This window comes from Salmo salar, chromosome 24 (assembly GCF_965601325.2).
Source record: "Salmo salar chromosome 24, fSalSal1, whole genome shotgun sequence".
In the NCBI taxonomy this organism is placed as follows: domain Eukaryota; kingdom Metazoa; phylum Chordata; class Actinopteri; order Salmoniformes; family Salmonidae; genus Salmo; species Salmo salar.
Genome location: NC_138314.1, coordinates 50018711 through 50040000, shown reverse-complemented (window position 1 = coordinate 50040000; position 21290 = coordinate 50018711). Strand labels below are relative to the sequence as shown.

General features: G+C 53.7%; 1 protein-coding gene across 3 annotated transcripts in view; it reads right to left on the bottom strand.

Moving 5' to 3' along the window:
• Positions 1 to 21290, bottom strand: part of LOC106585993 (protein RUFY3) — an 87243-nt gene that overhangs the window by 28564 nt on the left and 37389 nt on the right. For 2 of the 3 annotated variants that reach the window (XM_082968759.1, XM_082968761.1), the window contains 6 exons: positions 18177 to 18402; positions 17458 to 17519; positions 12116 to 12251; positions 11687 to 11779; positions 7225 to 7431; positions 3065 to 3232 (listed from right to left, as the gene is read on the bottom strand). In XM_082968759.1, the coding sequence (XP_082824885.1) occupies positions 3065 to 3232; positions 7225 to 7431; positions 11687 to 11779; positions 12116 to 12251; positions 17458 to 17519; positions 18177 to 18402 (892 nt within the window). The remainder of the gene's footprint in view (positions 1 to 3064; positions 3233 to 7224; positions 7432 to 11686; positions 11780 to 12115; positions 12252 to 17457; positions 17520 to 18176; positions 18403 to 21290) is intronic. The other variant, XM_082968760.1, reaches the window with a different exon arrangement.

Here is a 21290-nt window from a genome sequence, read left to right as displayed (position 1 = left end):
TACTACCACCACTACTACCACTACTACTACCACCACTACTACCACTACCACCACCACTACAACTATCACCACCACAACTACTACCACCACTACCACCACCACCACTACTACCACCACTACTACTACTACCACCACCATTACCACTACTACTACTACCACCACTAACACCACTGCTACCACTACCACTACTACCACCACTACTACTACCACCACCATTACCACTACTACTACTACCACCACTAACACCACTGCTACCACTACCACTACTACCACCACTACCACCACTACTACTACTACCACCACCACCACCACCACTACACGACCACCACCACCACTACCACCATCACTACTACCACCACCACCACCAGCAGCACTACACTACCACCACTACCACCACCACCACCACCACTACTACAAGCAGCACTACACTACCAGAACCACTACTACCACCACCACTACTAACACTACCACCACTCCTACTACTACCACCACTACTACCACTACTACCACCACCACCACTACTACCAGCAGCACTACTACTACCACCACTACTACCAGCAGCACTACTACTACCACCACTACCACTACCACTACTACTACCACCACCACTACCACCAGCACTACTACTACTACTACTACAACCACCACCACCACCACTACTACCAGCATCACTACTACCAATACTACCACTACTACAACTACCACTACTACTACCACCACCAGCACTACCACCACTACTACTACCACCACCAGCACTACCACCACTACTACCACTACTACTACCACCAGCACTACCACCACTACTACTACCACCACTACTACACTACTACTACCACCACCACTACCACTACTACCACCAGCACTACCAATACCACTACTACCACCACTACTACTACCACCACCACTACTACTACCACCACCACTACCACCAGCACTACTACCACCACCAGCACTACCACCACTACTACTACTACCACTACTACTACCACCACCACTACCACTACTACTACTACCACCACTACTACCACTACTACTACCACTACTACCACTACTACTACCACTACCACCACCACTACAACTACCACTACAACTATCACTACTACTACCACCACCACTACCACCAGCACTACCACCACTACTACTACTACCACCACCACTACTACACTACTACTACCACCACCACTACCACCAGCACTACCACCTACCACTACTACCACCACTACTACCACCACTACTACCACTACTACTACCACCACTACTACCACCACCACTACAACTATCACCACCACTACCACCACCACCACTACTACCACCACTACTACTACCACTACTACCACCACTAACACTCACTACTACCACCACTAACACTACTACTACCACTACCACTACTACTACCACTACTACTACCACTACCACCACCATTACCACTACTACTACCACTACCACTACTACTACCACTACTACTACCACTACCACCACCACCACCACTACTACTACCACTACCACTATACACTAAAGTAGAACACCAAAAATAGAAAGAAGAACATCCCTTTATATACACAGTATGGTTAATACCATACTATACACAGGGTCCCTTAACCTCTATGGTTAATACCATACTATACACAGGGTCCCTTAACCTCTATGGTTAATACCATACTATACACAGGGTCCCTTAACCTCTATGGTTAATACCATACTATACACAGGGTCCCTTAACCTCTATGGTTAATACCATACTATACACAGGGTCCCTTAACCTCTATGGTTAATACCATACTATACACAGGGTCCCTTAACCTCTATGGTTAATACCATACTATACACAGGGTCCCTTAACCTCTATGGTTAATACCATACTATACACAGGGTCCCTTAACCTCTATGGTTAATACCATACTATACACAGGGTCCCTTAACCTCTATGGTTAATACCATACTATACACAGGGTCCCTTAACCTCTATGGTTAATACCATACTATACACAGGGTCCCTTAACCTCTATGGTTAATACCATACTATACACAGGGTCCCTTAACCTCTATGGTTAATACCATACTATACACAGGGTCCCTTAACCTCTATGGTTAATACCATACTATACACAGGGTCCCTTAACCTCTATGGTTAATACCATACTATACACAGGGTCCCTTAACCTCTATGGTTAATACCATACTATACACAGGGTCCCTTAACCTCTATGGTTAATACCATACTATACACAGGGTCCCTTAACCTCTATGGTTAATACCATACTATACACAGGGTCCCTTAACCTCTATGGTTAATACCATACTATACACAGGGTCCCTTAACCTCTATGGTTAATACCATACTATACACAGGGTCCCTTAACCTCTATGGTTAATACCATACTATACACAGGGTCCCCCCGGTCCCCCGGGTCCCAACCTCTATGGTTAATACCATACTATACACAGGGTCCCTTAACCTCTATGGTTAATACCATACTATACACAGGGTCCCTTAACCTCTATGGTTAATACCATACTATACACAGGGTCCCTTAACCTCTATGGTTAATACCATACTATACACAGGGTCCCGTCCTCAGGACCTCTATCCGGGTCCCTAACCTCAGGCCATACTATACACAGGGTCCCTTAACCTCTGGCCTACTCCGGGTCCCTAACCTCAGGCCATACTATACACAGGGTCCCTTAACCTCTATGGTTAATACCATACTATACACAGGGTCCCTTAACCTCTATGGTTAATACCATACTATACACAGGGCCCCCCGGTCCCTTACACGGGCCCTCCTCATGGTTAATACCATACTATACACAGGGTCCCTTAACCTCTATGGTTAATACCATACTATACACAGGGTCCCTTAACCTCTATGGTTAATACCATACTATACACAGGGTCCCTTAACCTCTATGGTTAATACCATACTATACACAGGGTCCCTTAATATCACTGGACTCTGATACTGGAGGGGTAGAGGAGTCAAGTCACTGGTCACTGTGATAAACGGTGGTTGAGGGCCCTGAGGTTTTCCAGCTGTGATAAACGGTGTGTTTCTAGGCCTACCTGGGACCTCTGCGCTAGCTGCTGGTTGAGGGCCCTGAGGTCTTCCAGCTGTTGTCGGAGCTCCACCAGAGCATCCTGTTTCTCACACATATCCGTCTCTAACATCTTCATAGACAGCTCCATCTCCTGCTTCATACCGATCTGAACCTCCAACTCCTTCTCTACATCCTGGAGACAGAGAGAGAGAGACAGACACGAGAGAGAGAGACATGAGAGAGAGAGACAGATTAATACAGGATGAGGGAGGGAGGGAGGGAGGGAGGGAGGGAGGGAGGGAGGGAGGGAGGGAGTGAGGGAGGGATGGGTTAATACAGGATGAGGGAGGGAGGGAGGGAGGGATGGGTTAATACAGGATGAGGGAGGGAGGGAGGGAGGGATGGAGGGGTTAATACAGGATGAGGGAGGGATGGAGGGAGGGAGGGGTTAATACAGGATGAGGGAGGGATGGAGGGAGGGAGGGAGGGGTTAATACAGGATGAGGGAGGGAGGGAGGGATGGAGGGAGGGATGGGTTAATACGGGAGGGAGGGAGGGATGGGTTAATACAGGATGAGGGAGGGAGGGAGGGATGGGTTAATACAGGATGAGGGAGGGAGGGATGGGTTAATACAGGATGAGGGAGGGAGGGAGGGAGGGATGGGTTAATACAGGATGAGTGAGGGAGGGAGGGATGGATGGGTTAATACAGGATGAGGGAGGGATGGGTTAATACAGGATGAGGGAGGGAGGGAGGGATGGGTTAATACAGGATGAGGGAGGGAGGGAGGGATGGGTTAATACAGGATGAGGGAGGGAGGGAGGGGTTAATACAGGATGAGGGAGGGAGGGAGGGAGGGATGGGTTAATACAGGATGAGGGAGGGAGGGAGGGAGGGAGGGATGGGTTAATACAGGATGAGTGAGGGAGGGATGGGTTAATACAGGATGAGTGAGGGAGGGATGGGTTAATACAGGATGAGGGAGGGAGGGAGAGATGGGTTAATACAGGATGAGGGAGGGAGGGAGGGATGGGTTAATACAGGATGAGGGAGGGATGGAGGGAGGGATGGGTTAATACAGGATGGGGGATGGAGGGATGGGTTAATACAGGATGAGGGAGGGAGGGATGGGTTAATACAGGATGAGGGATGGAGGGAGGGATGGTTAATACAGGATGAGGAGGGAGGGAGGGAGGGATGGAGGGATGGGTTAATACAGGATGAGGGAGGGAGGGAGGGATGGGTTAATACAGGATGAGGGATGGAGGGAGGGATGGTTAATACAGGATGAGGGATGGAGGGAGGGAGGGGTTAATACAGGATGAGGGAGGAGGGATGGGTTAATACAGGATGAGGGGGGAGGGAGGGATGGGTTAATACAGGATGAGGGAGGGAGGGAGGGGTTAATACAGGATGAGGGAGGGAGGGATGGAGGGAGGGAGGGATGGGTTAATACAGGATGAGGGAGGGAGGGAGGGATGAGTTAATACAGGATGAGGGAGGGATGGGTTAATACAGGATGAGGGAGGGAGGGAGGGAGGGAGGGAGGGAGGGAGGGAGGGATGGGTTAATACAGGATGAGGGAGGGAGGGAGGGAGGGAGGGAGGGATGGGTTAATACAGGATGAGGGAGGGAGGGAGGGATGGGTTAATACAGGATGAGGGAGGGAGGGAGGGAGGGATGGGTTAATACAGGATGAGGGGAGGGAGGGAGGGATGGGTTAATACAGGATGAGGAAGGGAGGGAGGGATGGGTTAATACAGGATGAGGGAGGGAGGGAGGGATGGGATAAAACAGGATGAGGGATGGAGGGAGGGAAGGAGGGAGGGATGGGTTAATACAGGATGAGGGAGGGAGGGAGGGAGGGATGGAGGGAGGGAAGGAGGGAGGGATGGGTTAATACAGGATGAGGGAGGGAGGGAGGGAGGGATGGAGGGAGGGAAGGAGGGAGGGATGGGTTAATACAGAATGAGGGAGGGAGGGAGGGAGGGATGGAGGGAGGGAGGGAGGGAGGGAGGGATGGGTTAATACAGGATGAGGGAGGGAGGGAGGGATGGGTTAATACAGGATGAGGGAGGGAGGGAGGGAGGGAGGGATGGGTTAATACAGGATGAGGGAGGGAGGGAGGGATGGGTTAATACAGGATGAGGAAGGGAGGGAGGGATGGATGGGTTAATACAGGATGAGGGAGGGAGGGAGGGATGGGTTAAAACAGGATGAGGGATGGAGGGAGGGAAGGAGGGAGGGATGGGTTAATACAGGATGAGGGAGGGAGGGAGGGAGGGATGGAGGGAGGGAAGGAGGGAGGGATGGGTTAATACAGGATGAGGGAGGGAGGGAGGGAGGGATGGAGGGAGGGAAGGAGGGAGGGATGGGTTAATACAGGATGAGGGAGGGAGGGAGGGATGGAGGGATGGGTTAATACAGGATGAGGGAGGGATGGAGGGAGGGATGGGTTAATACAGGATGAGGGAGGGAGGGAGGGAGGGATGGGTTAATACAGGATGAGGGAGGGAGGGAGGGGGGAGGGAGGGATGGGTTAATACAGGATTAGGGAGGGAGGGAGGGATGGGTTAATACAGGATGAGGGAGGGAGGGAGGGATGGGTTAATACAGGATGAGGGAGGGATGGAGGGAGGGATGGGTTAATACAGGATGAGGGAGGGATGGAGGGGAGGGATGGGTTAATACAGGATGAGGGAGGGAGGGAGGGGGGAGGGAGGGATGGGTTAATACAGGATTAGGGAGGGAGGGAGGGATGGGTTAATACAGGATGAGGGAGGGAGGGAGGGAGGGATGGGTTAATACAGGATGAGGGATGGAGGGAGGGATGGGTTAACACAGGATGAAGGGAGGGAGGGAGGGATGGGTTAACACAGGATGAGGGAGGGAGGGATGGGTTAATACAGGATGAGGGAGGGAGGGAGGGAGGGAGGGAGGGAGGGATGGGTTAATACAGGATGAGGGAAGGAGGGATGTGTTAATACAGGATGAGGGAGGGAGGGAGGGAGGGAGGGAGGGAGGGAGGGAGGGAGGGAGGGGTTAATACAAGATGAGGGAAGGAGGGATGTGTTAATACAGGATGAGGGAGGGAGGGATGGGTTAATACAGGATGAGGGAGGGAGGGAGGGATGGGTTAATACAGGATGAGGGAGGGAGGGAGGGATGGGTTAATACAGGATGAGGGAGGGAGGGATGGGTTAATACAGGATGAGGGAGGGAGGGAGGGATGGGTTAATACAGGATGAGGGAGGGAGGGAGGGATGGGTTAATACAGGATGAGGGAGGGAGGGAGGGATGGGTTAATACAGGATGAGGGAGGGAGGGAGGGATGGGTTAATACAGGATGAGGGAGGGAGGGAGGGAGGGATGGGTTAATACAGGATGAGGGAGGGAGGGAGGGATGGGTTAATACAGGATGAGGGAGGGATGGAGGGAGGGATGGGTTAATACAGGATGAGGGAGGGAGGGAGGGATGGGTTAATACAGGATGAGGGAGGGAGGGAGGGAGGGATGGGTTAATACAGGATGAGGGAGGGAGGGAGGGAGGGATGGGTTAATACTGTCACATCCTGACCAGCAGAGGGAGCAATTGGATTAGTTTTGGTCAGGATGTGGCAGGGTTTTTGTGTGTGTTTTTATTGTTTCATTGATTTTGGCCGTGTGACTTCCAATCAGGCACAGCTGTAGAGGGTTGTGGTTGATTGGGAGTAACACATAAGTTGCCTACGTTTCCTTTGTGTTTCGTGGGTAATTGTTCTTGTCATTGTGGTTGCACCTGACAGGACTGTGTTGACTGTCAGTTTTTCTTGTTTTTGTAAATTGCATAGTGTTCCGTTTATTAAATCATGTTGAACACTAACTCCGCCGCATTTTGGTCCGTTTCTGAAGACAGCTGTTACAAATACAGGATGAGGGAGGGAGGGAGGGATGGGTTAATACAGGATGAGGGAGGGAGGGAGGGATGGGTTAATACAGGATGAGGGAGGGAGGGAGGGATGGGTTAATACAGGATGAGGGAGGGATGGGTTAATACAGGATGAGGGAGGGAGGGAGGGATGGGTTAATACAGGATGAGGGAGGGAGGGAGGGATGGGTTAATACGGGAGCGATGTATTAAGGAGGGATATGATATTTCTCAGAGAAAGGGAGAGAGAGAGAGAGAGAGAGAGAGAGAAACTGACCAATCGTAGCTGAGTTTCCTCCTTGAGCTGTTTGCGTGCCTCTCCCAGCACCTGACCGTCTGCCAAGCCGTCCACTGCCCCCGATGCCAAGCCGTCCACTGCCCGCGATGCCAAGCCGTCCACCGCCCGCGATGCCAAGCCGTCCACTGCCCGCGACGCCAAGCCGTCCACCGCCCGCGATGCCAAGCCGTCCACCGCCCGCGATGCCTGGGAAAGCCGTCATTAATTACTCCACCCTACATATCAGGCCTCGTCTACAACTTGACATTTACATGCGACTTCTGCGATCAGAATACGAAGATGGCATTGAAAAGACAGGTCGCGTTGCGATCTGATTGTGTTCAGGGACACATTGGATTTCTCCTCAGTATGGCTCAATCAGGCTACCGGATACAAGCAGTGGGTGACGTCGTCAGCACTCTGCCCTCAAGTCTCCAGAAAAACGTGTGTTTCGGGAGCGAGAGGCACCTTTTTAATGTTCCTCACACGCTAGGAACGACATGTTGGAGGAAATACGGTCCTAGCAGTGAGGAACATGTTTGTTGGCCTGAAATGCTAGTCAGCTAGCATTTGAGTTCTGCTAACCTCCTTAGCATTGCTCGCTAGCTAGTTACTAGGGCTGGGCAATATGGTCAAAATATCACTGTATTTTTCGATATTTTTCATACATTTCTGCATTTGAGATCATTTCCACATGGCTGCACAATATGGGGCGGCAGGTAGCCTAGTGGTTAGAGCATTGGGCCAGTAACTGAAAGGTTGCTCGATCGAATCCCTGAGCTGACAAGGTAAAAATCTGTCGTTCTGCCCTTGAACAAGGCAGTTAACCCACTGTTCCTAGGCTGTCATTGTAAATAAGAATTTGTTCTTAACTGACTTGCCTGGTTAAATAAAGGTTAAATAAAAAATGGGCCAAATAAACAAAGCTTTATTTTTAACCAAATGTTCCAATTGACGATTTAGATTATAACACTTGGGTGAACTGTTGGAATTATGCAAATATGTTAATTCTAATTCTATAGTTAGAATATAAATAATAGTGGGCACTTTGAATACAGTGTTTGACATGACAACGAATGAAAACGCCCAGGAGCTGTTATTGTGACAGGGTAGGAACCAAAGTGATGGTCAGTGTTTCCTATAATCTTTGGTTATATTAGGTAGCCAACATATTCATGCTTCACCTATTCCTCTTTGATTTAGAAGATACTGTTGCACAAACCAAACTACATGCTGATTTAGGCCTCCACCATCACTGGTATCAGGCTGTATTAGCTAGCTACATTTGCTCTGACTCAGTACTTTTATTAGCTAGTTAGCCAGCTAAATAGTGATTAGTATTAGACACTAACACAATTTAGCTAAAACTTGCTGTTTGCTGATGTAAGAAACAAAAACTAATAGTGTAATGATAAAACGATAGTGGATTTTTATTAAGATGCAAAGTGGAAACAGTATCGTTGTCATCAACACTGACCATGTAGACTGAACACAACTGTATCTTGGTTAGCTAGCTAGCCAACATGGTTGTCATCAACACTGACCATGTAGACTGAACACAACTGTATCTTGGTTAGCTAGCTAGCCAACATGGTTGTCATCAACACTGACCATGTAGACTGAACACAACTGTATCTTGGTTAGCTAGCTAGCTAGCCAACATGGTAGTCATCAACACTGACCATGTAGACTGAACACAACAGTCTCTTCGTTAGCTAGCTAGCCAACATGGTTGAGGAACAACAAACGCGCTCCTTGAGTGACAGGGGGCGTGGCTAGGTCTGTGTGAAAAGCGGCATGGAGAGAGCGGTGAGAGATGACTCAAGTAGCGAAGTCAAAATATAAAAATGGACGTTACCCACTGCGTATCACATGTAACAAACCAAGCATTCAAATACTGATATAGAAGGTAAAGTAAAAACCCAAACCGATCCCTGCATCAATACCGGTATATCATCAAATATGCTACAGCATCCAGCCCTACTAGCTACAGATGTAAACTGGCTACTACCGTTAAGTTATGGTTAGCAGATTCTAACCTGCAGAAAGGAACTGAAAAGGGAAATCCGGACATAAGTGTAGACGCATGATGCGTTTGGAAATCCATGAAAAGGACTCAAAAACTGCATTAACTGTCAAGTCTAGACATGGCCTCAGAGCTAGTCTTTTAACACCCTACATATCGCAGTAAAGAAGCTGTATGAAGACATGTAGCACATTAGCCTACCTAATGTAGGTCATCATTACTGGGGCGGCAGGTAGCCTCGTGGTTAGAGTGTTGGGCCAGTAACCAGCAGGTAGCCTAGTGGTTAGAGCGTTGGGCCAGTAACCAGCAGGTAGCCTAGTGGTTAGAGCGTTGGACTAGTAACCAGCAGGTAGCCTAGCGGTTAGAGTGTTGGGTCAGTAACCAGCAGGTAGCCTCGTGGTTAGAGTGTTGGACTAGTAACCAGCAGGTAGCCTAGTGGTTAGAGTGTTGGGCCAGTAACCAGCAGGTAGCCTAGTGGTTAGAGCGTTGGGCCAGTAACCAGCAGGTAGCCTAGTGGTTAAAGCGTTGGGCCAGTAACCAGCAGGTAGCCTAGTGGTTAGAGCGTTGGGCCAGTAACCAGCAGGTAGCCTAGTGGTTAGAGCGTTGGACTAGTAACCAGCAGGTAGCCTAGTGGTTAGAGCGTTGGGCCAGTAACCAGCAGGTAGCCTAGTGGTTAGAGCATTGGGCCAGTAACCAGCAGGTAGCCTAGTGGTTAGAGCGTTGGGCCAGTAACCAGCAGGTAGCCTAGTGGTTAGAGCGTTGGGCCAGTAACCAGCAGGTAGCCTAGTGGTTAGAGCGTTGGGCCAGTAACCAGCAGGTAGCCTAGTGGTTAGAGCGTTGGGACAGTAACCAGCAGGTAGCCTAGTGGTTAGAGCGTTGGGCCAGTAACCAGCAGGTAGCCTAGTGGTTAGAGCGTTGGGCCAGTAACCAGCAGGTAGCCTAGTGGTTAGAGCGTTGGGCCAGTAACCAGCAGGTAGCCTAGTGGTTAGAGCGTTGGGCCAGTAACCAGCAGGTAGCCTAGTGGTTAGAGCGTTGGGCCAGTAACCAGCAGGTAGCCTAGTGGTTAGAGCGTTGGGCCAGTAACCAGCAGGTAGCCTAGTGGTTAGAGCGTTGGGCCAGTAACCAGCAGGTAGCCTAGTGGTTAGAGCGTTGTACCAGTAACCAGCAGGTAGCCTCGTGGTTAGAGCGTTGGGCCAGTAACCAGCAGGTAGCCTAGTGGTTAGAGCGTTGGGCCAGTAACCAGCAGGTAGCCTAGTGGTTAGAGCGTTGGGCCAGTAACCAGCAGGTAGCCTAGTGGTTAGAGCGTTGGGCCAGTAACCAGCAGGTAGCCTCGTGGTTAGAGCGTTGGGCCAGTAACCAGCAGGTAGCCTAGTGGTTAGAGCGTTGGGCCAGTAACCAGCAGGTAGCCTAGTGGTTAGAGCGTTGGGCCAGTAACCAGCAGGTAGCCTAGTGGTTAGAGCGTTGGGCCAGTAACCAGCAGGTAGCCTAGTGGTTAGAGCGTTGGGCCAGTAACCAGCAGGTAACCTAGTGGTTAGAGCGTTGGGCCAGTAACCAGCAGGTAGCCTAGCGGTTAGAGCGTTGGGCCAGTAACCAGCAGGTAGCCTAGCGGTTAGAGCGTTGGGCCAGTAACCAGCAGGTAGCCTAGCGGTTAGAGCGTTGGGCCAGTAACCAGCAGGTAGCCTAGCGGTTAGAGCGTTGGGCCAGTAACCAGCAGGTAGCCTAGCGGTTAGAGCGTTGGGCCAGTAACCAGCAGGTAGCCTAGCGGTTAGAGCGTTGGGCCAGTAACCAGCAGGTAGCCTAGCGGTTAGAGCGTTGGGCCAGTAACCAGCAGGTAGCCTAGCGGTTAGAGCGTTGGGCCAGTAACCAGAAGGTAGCCTAGTGGTTAGAGCGTTGGGCCAGTAACCAGCAGGTAGCCTAGTGGTTAAAGCGTTGGGCCAGTAACCAGCAGGTAGCCTAGTGGTTAGAGCGTTGGGCCAGTAACCAGCAGGTAGCCTAGTGGTTAGAGCGTTGGGCCAGTAACCAGCAGGTAGCCTAGTGGTTAGAGCGTTGGGCCAGTAACCAGCAGGTAGCCTAGTGGTTAGAGCGTTGGGCCAGTAACCAGCAGGTAGCCTAGTGGTTAGAGCGTTGGGCCAGTAACCAGCAGGTAGCCTAGTGGTTAGAGCGTTGGGCCAGTAACCAGCAGGTAGCCTCGTGGTTAGAGCGTTGGGCCAGTAACCAGCAGGTAGCCTAGTGGTTAGAGCGTTGGGCCAGTAACCGAAAGGTTGCTAGATCGAATCCCCGAGCTGACAAGGTAAAAATCTGTCGTTCTGCCCCTGAACAAGGCAGTTAACCCACTGTTCCTAGGCCGTCATTGTAAAATAAGGATTTGTTCTTAACTGACTTGCCTAGTTAAATAAAGGTTCAATACTTCAAATGAACAGTGGTTGTCCGTTTTACCTTGCGACTGGACTCTAGCTGGTAGGAGCTCTCCTCCTTGACTCGTTCTACATCCTCTTGTAGGGTGATGATCCTGTTGTTGGCTACTGCAAGCTGGACAGACAACACACCAGGCCAGATTGTATTTGACCTTTATTTATACAGGTTTGTCTCATTGAGAATAAAAATCAATTTTGCAAGAGAAACCTGTAAAATGTTCCACACCAGTGGAGAAATACCAGATTTACTTTCAGACAACCAAAGCTATTGATTACTGCATTGTTGGGTTTGGAGCTTGAAAGAAAGGCATTTCACTTGACATTAAGACAATGTTCTGTTAACCTCTACACAACCTCTACACAACCTCTACACAACCCAGTTGTAGAATGCATGTTAAATCAAACTGTGATCAAACAAAATAATAATAATAATAATAATAATAATAATAACCTCTTCAGTGAGCTTGGTGTTGGACTTCTCCATAGCGTCTACTTTGGCCTGCAGGTTGTTGACTGAAGCACTGAGGTGTCTGTTTAGTTCCTCAACATAGTTCTTCTGGTCCAGGATGGCTGTGATCTGGCCATCCCTGCTGGGGGGAAGGGGGGGGAGAGAATTGAGAAAGACTTGGAAGCAAAAGCCAGTTCATCTCACATTAGGGCTGGGAGGGCCCGACACTAGGGCTGGGAGGGCACGACACTAGGGCAGGGAGGGCACGACACTAGGGCTGGGAGGGCCCGACACTAGGGCTGGGAGGGCCCGACACTAGGGCTGGGAGGGCACGACACTAGGGCTGGGAGGGCCCGACACTAGGGCTGGGAGGGCCCGACACTAGGGCTGGGAGGGCTGGAGGGCCCGACACTAGGGCTGGGAGGGCTGGAGGGCCCGACACTAGGGCTGGGAGGGGCTGGAGGGCCCGACACTAGGGCTGGGAGGGCCCGACACTAGGGCTGGGAGGGCACGACACTAGGGCTGGGAGGGCCCGACACTAGGGCTGGGAGGGCACGACACTAGGGCTGGGAGGGCCCGACACTAGGGCTGGGAGGGCACGACACTAGGGCTGGGAGGGCTGGAGGGCCCGACACTAGGGCTGGGAGGGCACGACACTAGGGCTGGGAGGGCACGACACTAGGGCTGGGAGGGCACCACACTAGGGCTGGGAGGGCACCACACTAGGGCTGGGAGGGCACCACACTAGGGCTGGGAGGGCACCACACTAGGGCTAAGAGGCCACGACACTAGGGCTGGGAGGGCTGGGAGGGTTTGTCACTAGGGCTGGGAGGGCACGACACTAGGGCTGGGAGGGCTGGGAGGGCACGACATTAGGGATGGGGAGGGCACGACACTAGGGCTGGGAGGGCACGACACTAGGGCTGGGAGGGCACGACACTAGGGCTGGGAGGGCACGACACTAGGGCTGGGAGGGCTGGGAGGGCACGACACTAGGGCTGGGAGGGCACGACACTAGGGCTGGGAGGGCTGGGAGGGCACGACACTAGGGCTGGGAGGGCTGGAGGGCCCGACACTAGGGCTGGGAGGGCACGACACTAGGGCTGGGAGGGCACGACACTAGGGCTGGGAGGGCACGACACTAGGGCTGGGAGGGCACGACACTAGGGCTGGGAGGGCTGGGAGGGCCCGACACTAGGGCTGGGAGGGCTGGGAGGGCCCGACACTAGGGCTGGGAGGGCCCGACACTAGGGCTGGGAGGGCACGACACTAGGGCTGGGAGGGCACGACACTAGGGCTGGGAGGGCACGACACTAGGGCTGGGAGGGCCCGACACTAGGGCTGGGAGGGCCCGACACTAGGGCTGGGAGGGCACGACACTAGGGCTGGGAGGGCACGACACTAGGGCTGGGAGGGCACGACACTAGGGCTGGGAGGGCACGACACTAGGGCTGGGAGGGCACGACACTAGGGCTGGGAGGGCTGGAAGGGCACGACACTAGGGCTGGGAGGGCACGACACTAGGGCTGGGAGGGCACGACACTAGGGCTGGGAGGGCACGACACTAGGGCTGGGAGGGCACGACACTAGGGCTGGGAGGGCACGACACTAGGGCTGGGAGGGCACGACACTAGGGCTGGGAGGGCACGACACTAGGGCTGGGAGGGCCCGACACTAGGGCTGGGAGGGCCCGACACTAGGGCTGGGAGGGCACGACACTAGGGCTGGGAGGGCCCGACACTAGGGCTGGGAGGGCACGACACTAGGGCTGGGAGGGCACGACACTAGGGCTGGGAGGGCCCGACACTAGGGCTGGGAGGGCCCGACACTAGGGCTGGGAGGGCACGACACTAGGGCTGGGAGGGCACGACACTAGGGCTGGGAGGGCCCGACACTAGGGCTGGAAGGGCACGACACTAGGGCTGGGAGGGCACCACACTAGGGCTGGGAGGGCACCACACTAGGGCTGGGAGGGCACCACACTAGGGCTGGGAGGGCACCACACTAGGGCTGGGAGGGCACCACACTAGGGCTGGGAGGGCACCACACTAGGGCTGGGAGGGCACCACACTAGGGCTGGGAGGGCACCACACTAGGGCTGGGAGGGCTGGAAGGGCACGACACTAGGGCTGGGAGGGCACGACACTAGGGCTGGGAGGGCTGGGAGGGCACGACACTAGGGCTGGGAGGGCACGACACTAGGGCTGGGAGGGCACGACACTAGGGCTGGGAGGGCACGACACTAGGGCTGGGAGGGCACGACACTAGGGCTGGGAGGGCACGACACTAGGGCTGGGAGGGCACGACACTAGGGCTGGGAGGGCCCGACACTAGGGCTGGAAGGGCACGACACTAGGGCTGGGAGGGCACCACACTAGGGCTGGGAGGGCACGACACTAGGGCTGGGAGGGCTGGGAGGGCACGACACTAGGGCTGGGAGGGCACGACACTAGGGCTGGGAGGGCACGACACTAGGGCTGGGAGGGCACCACACTAGGGCTGGGAGGGCACGACACTAGGGCTGGGAGGGCCCGACACTAGGGCTGGAAGGGCACGACACTAGGGCTGGGAGGGCACCACACTAGGGCTGGGAGGGCACGACACTAGGGCTGGGAGGGCTGGGAGGGCACGACACTAGGGCTGGGAGGGCACGACACTAGGGCTGGGAGGGCACGACACTAGGGCTGGGAGGGCACGACACTAGGGCTGGGAGGGCCCGACACTAGGGCTGGGAGGGCACCACACTAGGGCTGGGAGGGCACGACACTAGGGCTGGGAGGGCACGACACTAGGGCTGGGAGGGCACGACACTAGGGCTGGGAGGGCCCGACACTAGGGCTGGGAGGGCCCGACACTAGGGCTGGGAGGGCCCGACACTAGGGCTGGGAGGGCCCGACACTAGGGCTGGGAGGGCCCGACACTAGGGCTGGGAGGGCTGGAGGGCCCGACACTAGGGCTGGGAGGGCTGGGAGGGCACGACACTAGGGCTGGGAGGGCTGGGAGGGCACGACACTAGGGCTGGGAGGGCACGACACTAGGGCTGGGAGGGCACGACACTAGGGCTGGGAGGGCACCACACTAGGGCTGGGAGGGCACCACACTAGGGCTGGGAGGGCACCACACTAGGGCTGGGAGGGCACCACACTAGGGCTGGGAGGGCACGACACTAGGGCTGGGAGGGCACGACACTAGGGCTGGGAGGGCACGACACTAGGGCTGGGAGGGCACGACACTAGGGCTGGGAGGGCACGACACTAGGGCTGGGAGGGCTGGAGGGCCCGACACTAGGGCTGGGAGGGCACGACACTAGGGCTGGGAGGGCACCACACTAGGGCTGGGAGGGCACCACACTAGGGCTGGGAGGGCACCACACTAGGGCTGGGAGGGCACCACACTAGGGCTGGGAGGGCACCACACTAGGGCTAAGAGGCCACGACACTAGGGCTGGGAGGGCTGGGAGGGTTTGTCACTAGGGCTGGGAGGGCACGACACTAGGGCTGGGAGGGCTGGGAGGGCACGACATTAGGGATGGGGAGGGCACGACACTAGGGCTGGGAGGGCACGACACTAGGGCTGGGAGGGCACGACACTAGGGCTGGGAGGGCACGACACTAGGGCTGGGAGGGCTGGGAGGGCACGACACTAGGGCTGGGAGGGCACGACACTAGGGCTGGGAGGGCACGACAGTCAGTATCTGGTGTGGCCACCAGCTGCATTAAGTACTGCAGTGCATCTCTTCCTCATGGACGGCACCAGATTTGCCCGTTCTTGCTGTGAGATGTTACCCCACTCTTCCACCAAGACACCTGCAAGTTCCTGGACATTTCTGGGGGGAATGGCCTTAGCCCTCACCCTCCGATCCAACAGGTCCCAAATGTGCTCAGTGGGATTGAGATCCGGGCTCTTTGCTGGCCATGGCAGAACACTGACATTCCTGTCTTGCAGGAAATCACGCACAGAACGAGCAGTATGGCTGTTGGCATTGTCATGCTGGAGGGTCATGTCAGGATGAGCCTGCAGGAAGGGGACCACATGAGGGAGGAGGATGTCTTCCCTGTAACGCACAGCGTTGAGATTGCCTGCAATGACAACAAGCTCAGTCCGATGATGCTGTGACACACCGCCCCAGACCATGATGGACCCTCCACCTCCAAATCGATCCCGCTCCAGAGTACAGGCCTCGGTGTAACGCTCATTCCTTAGACGATAAAAGCGAATCCGACCATCACCCCTGGTGAGACAAAACTACGACTCGTCAGTGAAGAACACTTTTTGCCAGTCCTGTCTGGTCCAGCGATGGTGGGTTTGTGCCCATAGGCGACGTTGTTGCCGGTGATATCTGGTGAGGACCTGCCTTACAACAGGCCTACAAGCCCTCAGTCCAGCCTCTCTCAGCCTATTGCGGACAGTCTGAGCACTGATGGAGGGATTATGCGTTCCTGGTGTAACTCAGGCAGTTGTTGTTGCCATCCTGTACCTGTCCCGCAGGTGTGATGTTCGGATGTACCGATCCTGTACAGGTGTTGTTACACGTGGTCTGCCACTGCGAGGACGATCAGCTGTCCGTCCTGTCTCCCTGTAGCGCTGTCTTAGGCGTCTCACAGTACGGACATTGCAATTTATTGCCCTGGCCACATCTGCAGCCTAAGGCACGCTCACGCAGATGAGCAGGGACCCTGGGCATCTTTATTTTGGTGTTTTTCAGAATCAGTAGAAGGCCTCTTTAGTGTCCTAAGTTTTCATAACTGTGACCTTAATTGCCTACCGTCTGTAAGCTGTTAGTGTCTTAAGGTGAGGGAGGGGCTAGCGTTGTTAAGGTGAGGGAGGGGCTAGCGTTGTTAAGGTGAGGGAGGGGCTAGCGTTGTTAAGGTGAGGGAGGGGCTAGCGTTGTTAAGGTGAGGGAGGGGCTAGCGTTGTTAAGGTGAGGGAGGGGCTAGCGTTGTTAAGGTGAGGGAGGGGCTAGCGTTGTTAAGGTGAGGGAGGGGCTAGCGTTGTTAAGGTGAGGGAGGGGCTAGCGTTGTTAAGGTGAGGGAGGGGCTAGCGTTGTTAAGGTGAGGGAGGGGCTAGCGTTGTTAAGGTGAGGGAGGGGCTAGCGTTGTTAAGGTGAGGGAGGGGCTAGCGTTGTTAAGGTGAGGGAGGGGCTAGCGTTGTTAAGGTGAGGGAGGGGCTAGCGTTGTTAAGGTGAGGGAGGGGCTAGCGTTGTTAAGGTGAGGGAGAGGCTAGCGTTGTTAAGGTGAGGGAGGGGCTAGCGTTGTTAAGGTGAGGGGCTAGCGTTATTAAGGTGAGGGAGGGGCTAGCGTTGTTAAGGTGAGGGAGGGGCTAGCGTTGTTAAAAGAGGAACGCACCCTTCTGCCGTCTTGCTGCTTTGACCATCCTTAAGATACATGGAGAAATCTATCACTCCGACCTGCACAGGAAATACAACACAGACTTACTCGTATGACCACTTCCGGTCTGAAGAGCATAACAGAATAACTGCTGCTACACTGATGAAAACATTGTGTCAGACAGAGAATAGACTTTATTTACAATACCAGCTGGTTAAACGCTCAACTGTACTGTAAATGTGTACTGGGGGCCACTGTAAATGCATACTGGGGGCCACTGTAAATGCGTACTGGGGGCCACTGTAAATGCGTACTGGGGGCCACTGTAAATGCGTACTGGGGGCCACTGTAAATGCGTACTGGGGGCCACTGTAAATGCGTACTGGGGGCCACTGTAAATGCGTACTGGGGGCCACTGTAAATGCGTACTGGGGGCCAGTGTAAATGCGTACTGGGGGCCAGTGTAAATGCGTACTGGGGGCCAGTGTAAATGCGTACTGGGGGCCACTGTAAATGCGTACTGGGGGCCACTGTAAATGCGTACTGGGGGCCACTGTAAATGCGTACTGGGGGCCACTGTAAATGCGTACTGGGGGCCACTGTAAATGTGTACTGGGGGCCACTGTAAATGCGTACTGGGGGCCACTGTAAATGTGTACTGGGGGCCACTGTAAATGTGTACTGGGGGCCACTGTAAATGCGTACTGGGGGCTACATATATATTCTATGGTACTAACCTGTGAGTCCAGGTCTTCTCCCTTCATACAGAGATTAGCATCGATGACGTTCAACCCAACCAGCAGTCCGGCGATCACGGCTCCTTCCTCCTCCATCATGAGAGCGTTGGACTCGTAGAACTCGCTGAGCAGGTCCTTTCTGTTGATGATGGTCTTCATGTAGTCTGACAGCTTCTTCTGCATCAGGGCCAATCGCAGCCAGGCCCGCCCTCTTCCTAACGGGGTTCTGGTGACGGACAAGGGGGTTACACCAATCACATAACTCAACTGGTGAACAGGGGATTAGGCCAATTATGTATCAACGACACACTGTGTGACCAATCAGATACCAAGTGAACCGTGTGGGAGTTTGTCTACCACCTAATACTGGAGGAGTTTTTCCTAGCCAGCGTGCTTCTACACCTGCATTTGATTTGATACTGGAGGGGTCTTACACCAGCGGAACCTTTATTTAACCAGGCAAGTCAGTTACGAACAAATTCTTATTTACAATGACGGCCTACCCCGGACGACGCTGGGCCAATTGCGCGCCGTCCTATGGGACTCCCAATCACGGCCGGATGTGATATAGCCTGGATTCGAACCAGGGACTGTAGCGACGCCTTTTAGCACTGAGATGCAGTGCCTTAGACCGCTGCGCCACTCGGGAGAGTAGATATACAGGTAACCGCCAAAATAAAGGAAACACGAGAGTAAACGAGGGATAAAAAGTTTATTGAAAGCTGGAGCTTCCACACAGGTGTGGTTCCTGACTTAATTAAGCATTTAAAACATCCCATCATGCTTTGGGAGGGTCCTGTATAAAAACGCCCAGCTGCCCATTATGTTGTCTACCGTGGATCGGAGAAGAGATCTCAGTGACGGATCTCAAAGGAGCACAGGAGGTTTCAAAACCCTACAATTACCGCACCCCCCCGAAATTAACATAACAAAAATCCCCAATCTAAATCAGTCAGTTTAAGCTAGAGAAACATTGTTTGGCATGGGCTATGTCTCAATCCACCGCAACCCGCCGATGTCGCCCTTCAGCATCTGCTGTGGAAGGTGGCAGAGCTACAGCGCTGTTTGTCAGACCAGGAGACGTCCTGAAAATGGGTCTTCTCCTAAAAAACGTCTGTAGATTTTCAACGGTTTGGCCTCTTATGACCACTCTTGAAAGAGATCCTCCTCTTTGCTCTACGACCCCACCCCCAGGACTCATCAAGGTTCTGGTTTTAATAGAATGATTGGAAGTATATATGGTTATAGTTCAGTGCCTAAAATAAAGGGATAATGATGTTTCCTGATCTCTCTTCTATCTCTCAGAGGACAGACACTTCAGAACAAACTTCCTTCAGATTTGATTTAAATGACCATCTGTCGTTCCATGTAGTGAATCTGTTATTCAATGTGTTTCATTGGCTAAGAGCAGTAATGCCAAATATGTATCATCCCCCCCCAAAAAACATGTTTATACCTTAAGGGGTCTTAAACTTAAATGATCCATGATACGCCCATCTTACAACAAATCCATTTCAGTTTAGAACCCCCCCCCAACAGCTTAGACTGTAGAGGGTTAAAGACCCCCCCCCCCAATAGCTTAGACTGTAGAGGGTTAAAGACCCCCCCCCCCCAACAGCTTAGACTGTAGAGGGTTAAAGAACCCCCCCCCCCCCCCAACAGCTTAGACTGTAGAGGGTTAAAGAACCCCCCCCCCCAACAGCTTAGACTGTAGAGGGTTAAAGAACCCCCCCCCCAACAGCTTAGACTGTAGAGGGTTAAAGAACCCCCCCCCAACAGCTTAGACTGTAGAGGGTTAAAGACCCCCCCCCCCCAACAGCTTAGACTGGGGGGCCCCCCCCCAACAGCTTAGACTGTAGAGGGTTAAAGACCCCCCCCCCGCTAGACGGGGGTTAAAGAACCCCCCCCCCCAACAGCTTAGACTGTAGAGGGTTAAAGAACCCCCCCCCCCCAACAGCTTAGACTGTAGAGGGTTAAAGACCCCCCCCCCCCAACAGCTTAGACTGTAGAGGGTTAAAGAACCCCCCCCCCCCAACAGCTTAGACTGTAGAGGGTTAAAGAACCCCCCCCCCCAACAGCTTAGACTGTAGAGGGTTAAAGAACCCCCCCCCCCAACAGCTTAGACTGTAGAGGGTTAAAGAACCCCCCCCCAACAGCTTAGACTGTAGAGGGTTAAAGAACCCCCCCCCCCAACAGCTTAGACTGTAGAGGGTTAAAGAACCCCCCCCCCCCCAACAGCTTAGACTGTAGAGGGTTAAAGAACCCCCCCCCCCAACAGCTTAGACTGTAGAGGGTTAAAGAACCCCCCCCCCCCCAACAGCTTAGACTGTAGAGGGTTAAAGACCCCCCCCCCAACAGCTTAGACTGTAGAGGGTTAAAGAACCCCCCCCCCCAACAGCTTAGACTGTAGAGGGTTAAAGAACACCCCCCCCCCCAACAGCTTAGACTGTAGAGGGTTAAAGAACCCACCCAACAGCTTAGACTGTAGAGGGTTAAAGAACCCCCCCCCCCCCAACAGCTTAGACTGTAGAGGGTTAAAGAACCCCCCCCCCAACAGCTTAGACTGTAGAGGGTTAAAGACCCCCCCCAACAGCTTAGACTGTAGAGGGTTAAAGAACCCCCCCCCCCCCCCAACAGCTTAGACTGTAGAGGGTTAAAGAACCCCCCCCCCAACAGCTTAGACTGTAGAGGGTTAAAGACCCCCCCCCAACAGCTTAGACTGTAGAGGGTTAAAGAACCCCCCCCCCAACAGCTTAGACTGTAGAGGGTTAAAGAACACCCCCCCCCCAACAGCTTAGACTGTAGAGGGTTAAAGAACCCCCCCCCAACAGCTTAGACTGTAGAGGGTTAAAGAACCCCCCCCCCCCCCAACAGCTTAGACTGTAGAGGGTTAAAGAACCCCCCCCCCCAACAGCTTAGACTGTAGAGGGTTAAAGACCCCCCCCCAACAGCTTAGACTGTAGAGGGTTAAAGAACCCCCCCCCCACCAGCTTAGACTGTAGAGGATTAAAGAACCCCCCCCCAACAGCTTAGACTATAGAGGGTTAAAGAACCCCCCCCAACAGCTTAGACTGTAGAGGGTTAAAGAACCCCCCCCAACAGCTTAGACTGTAG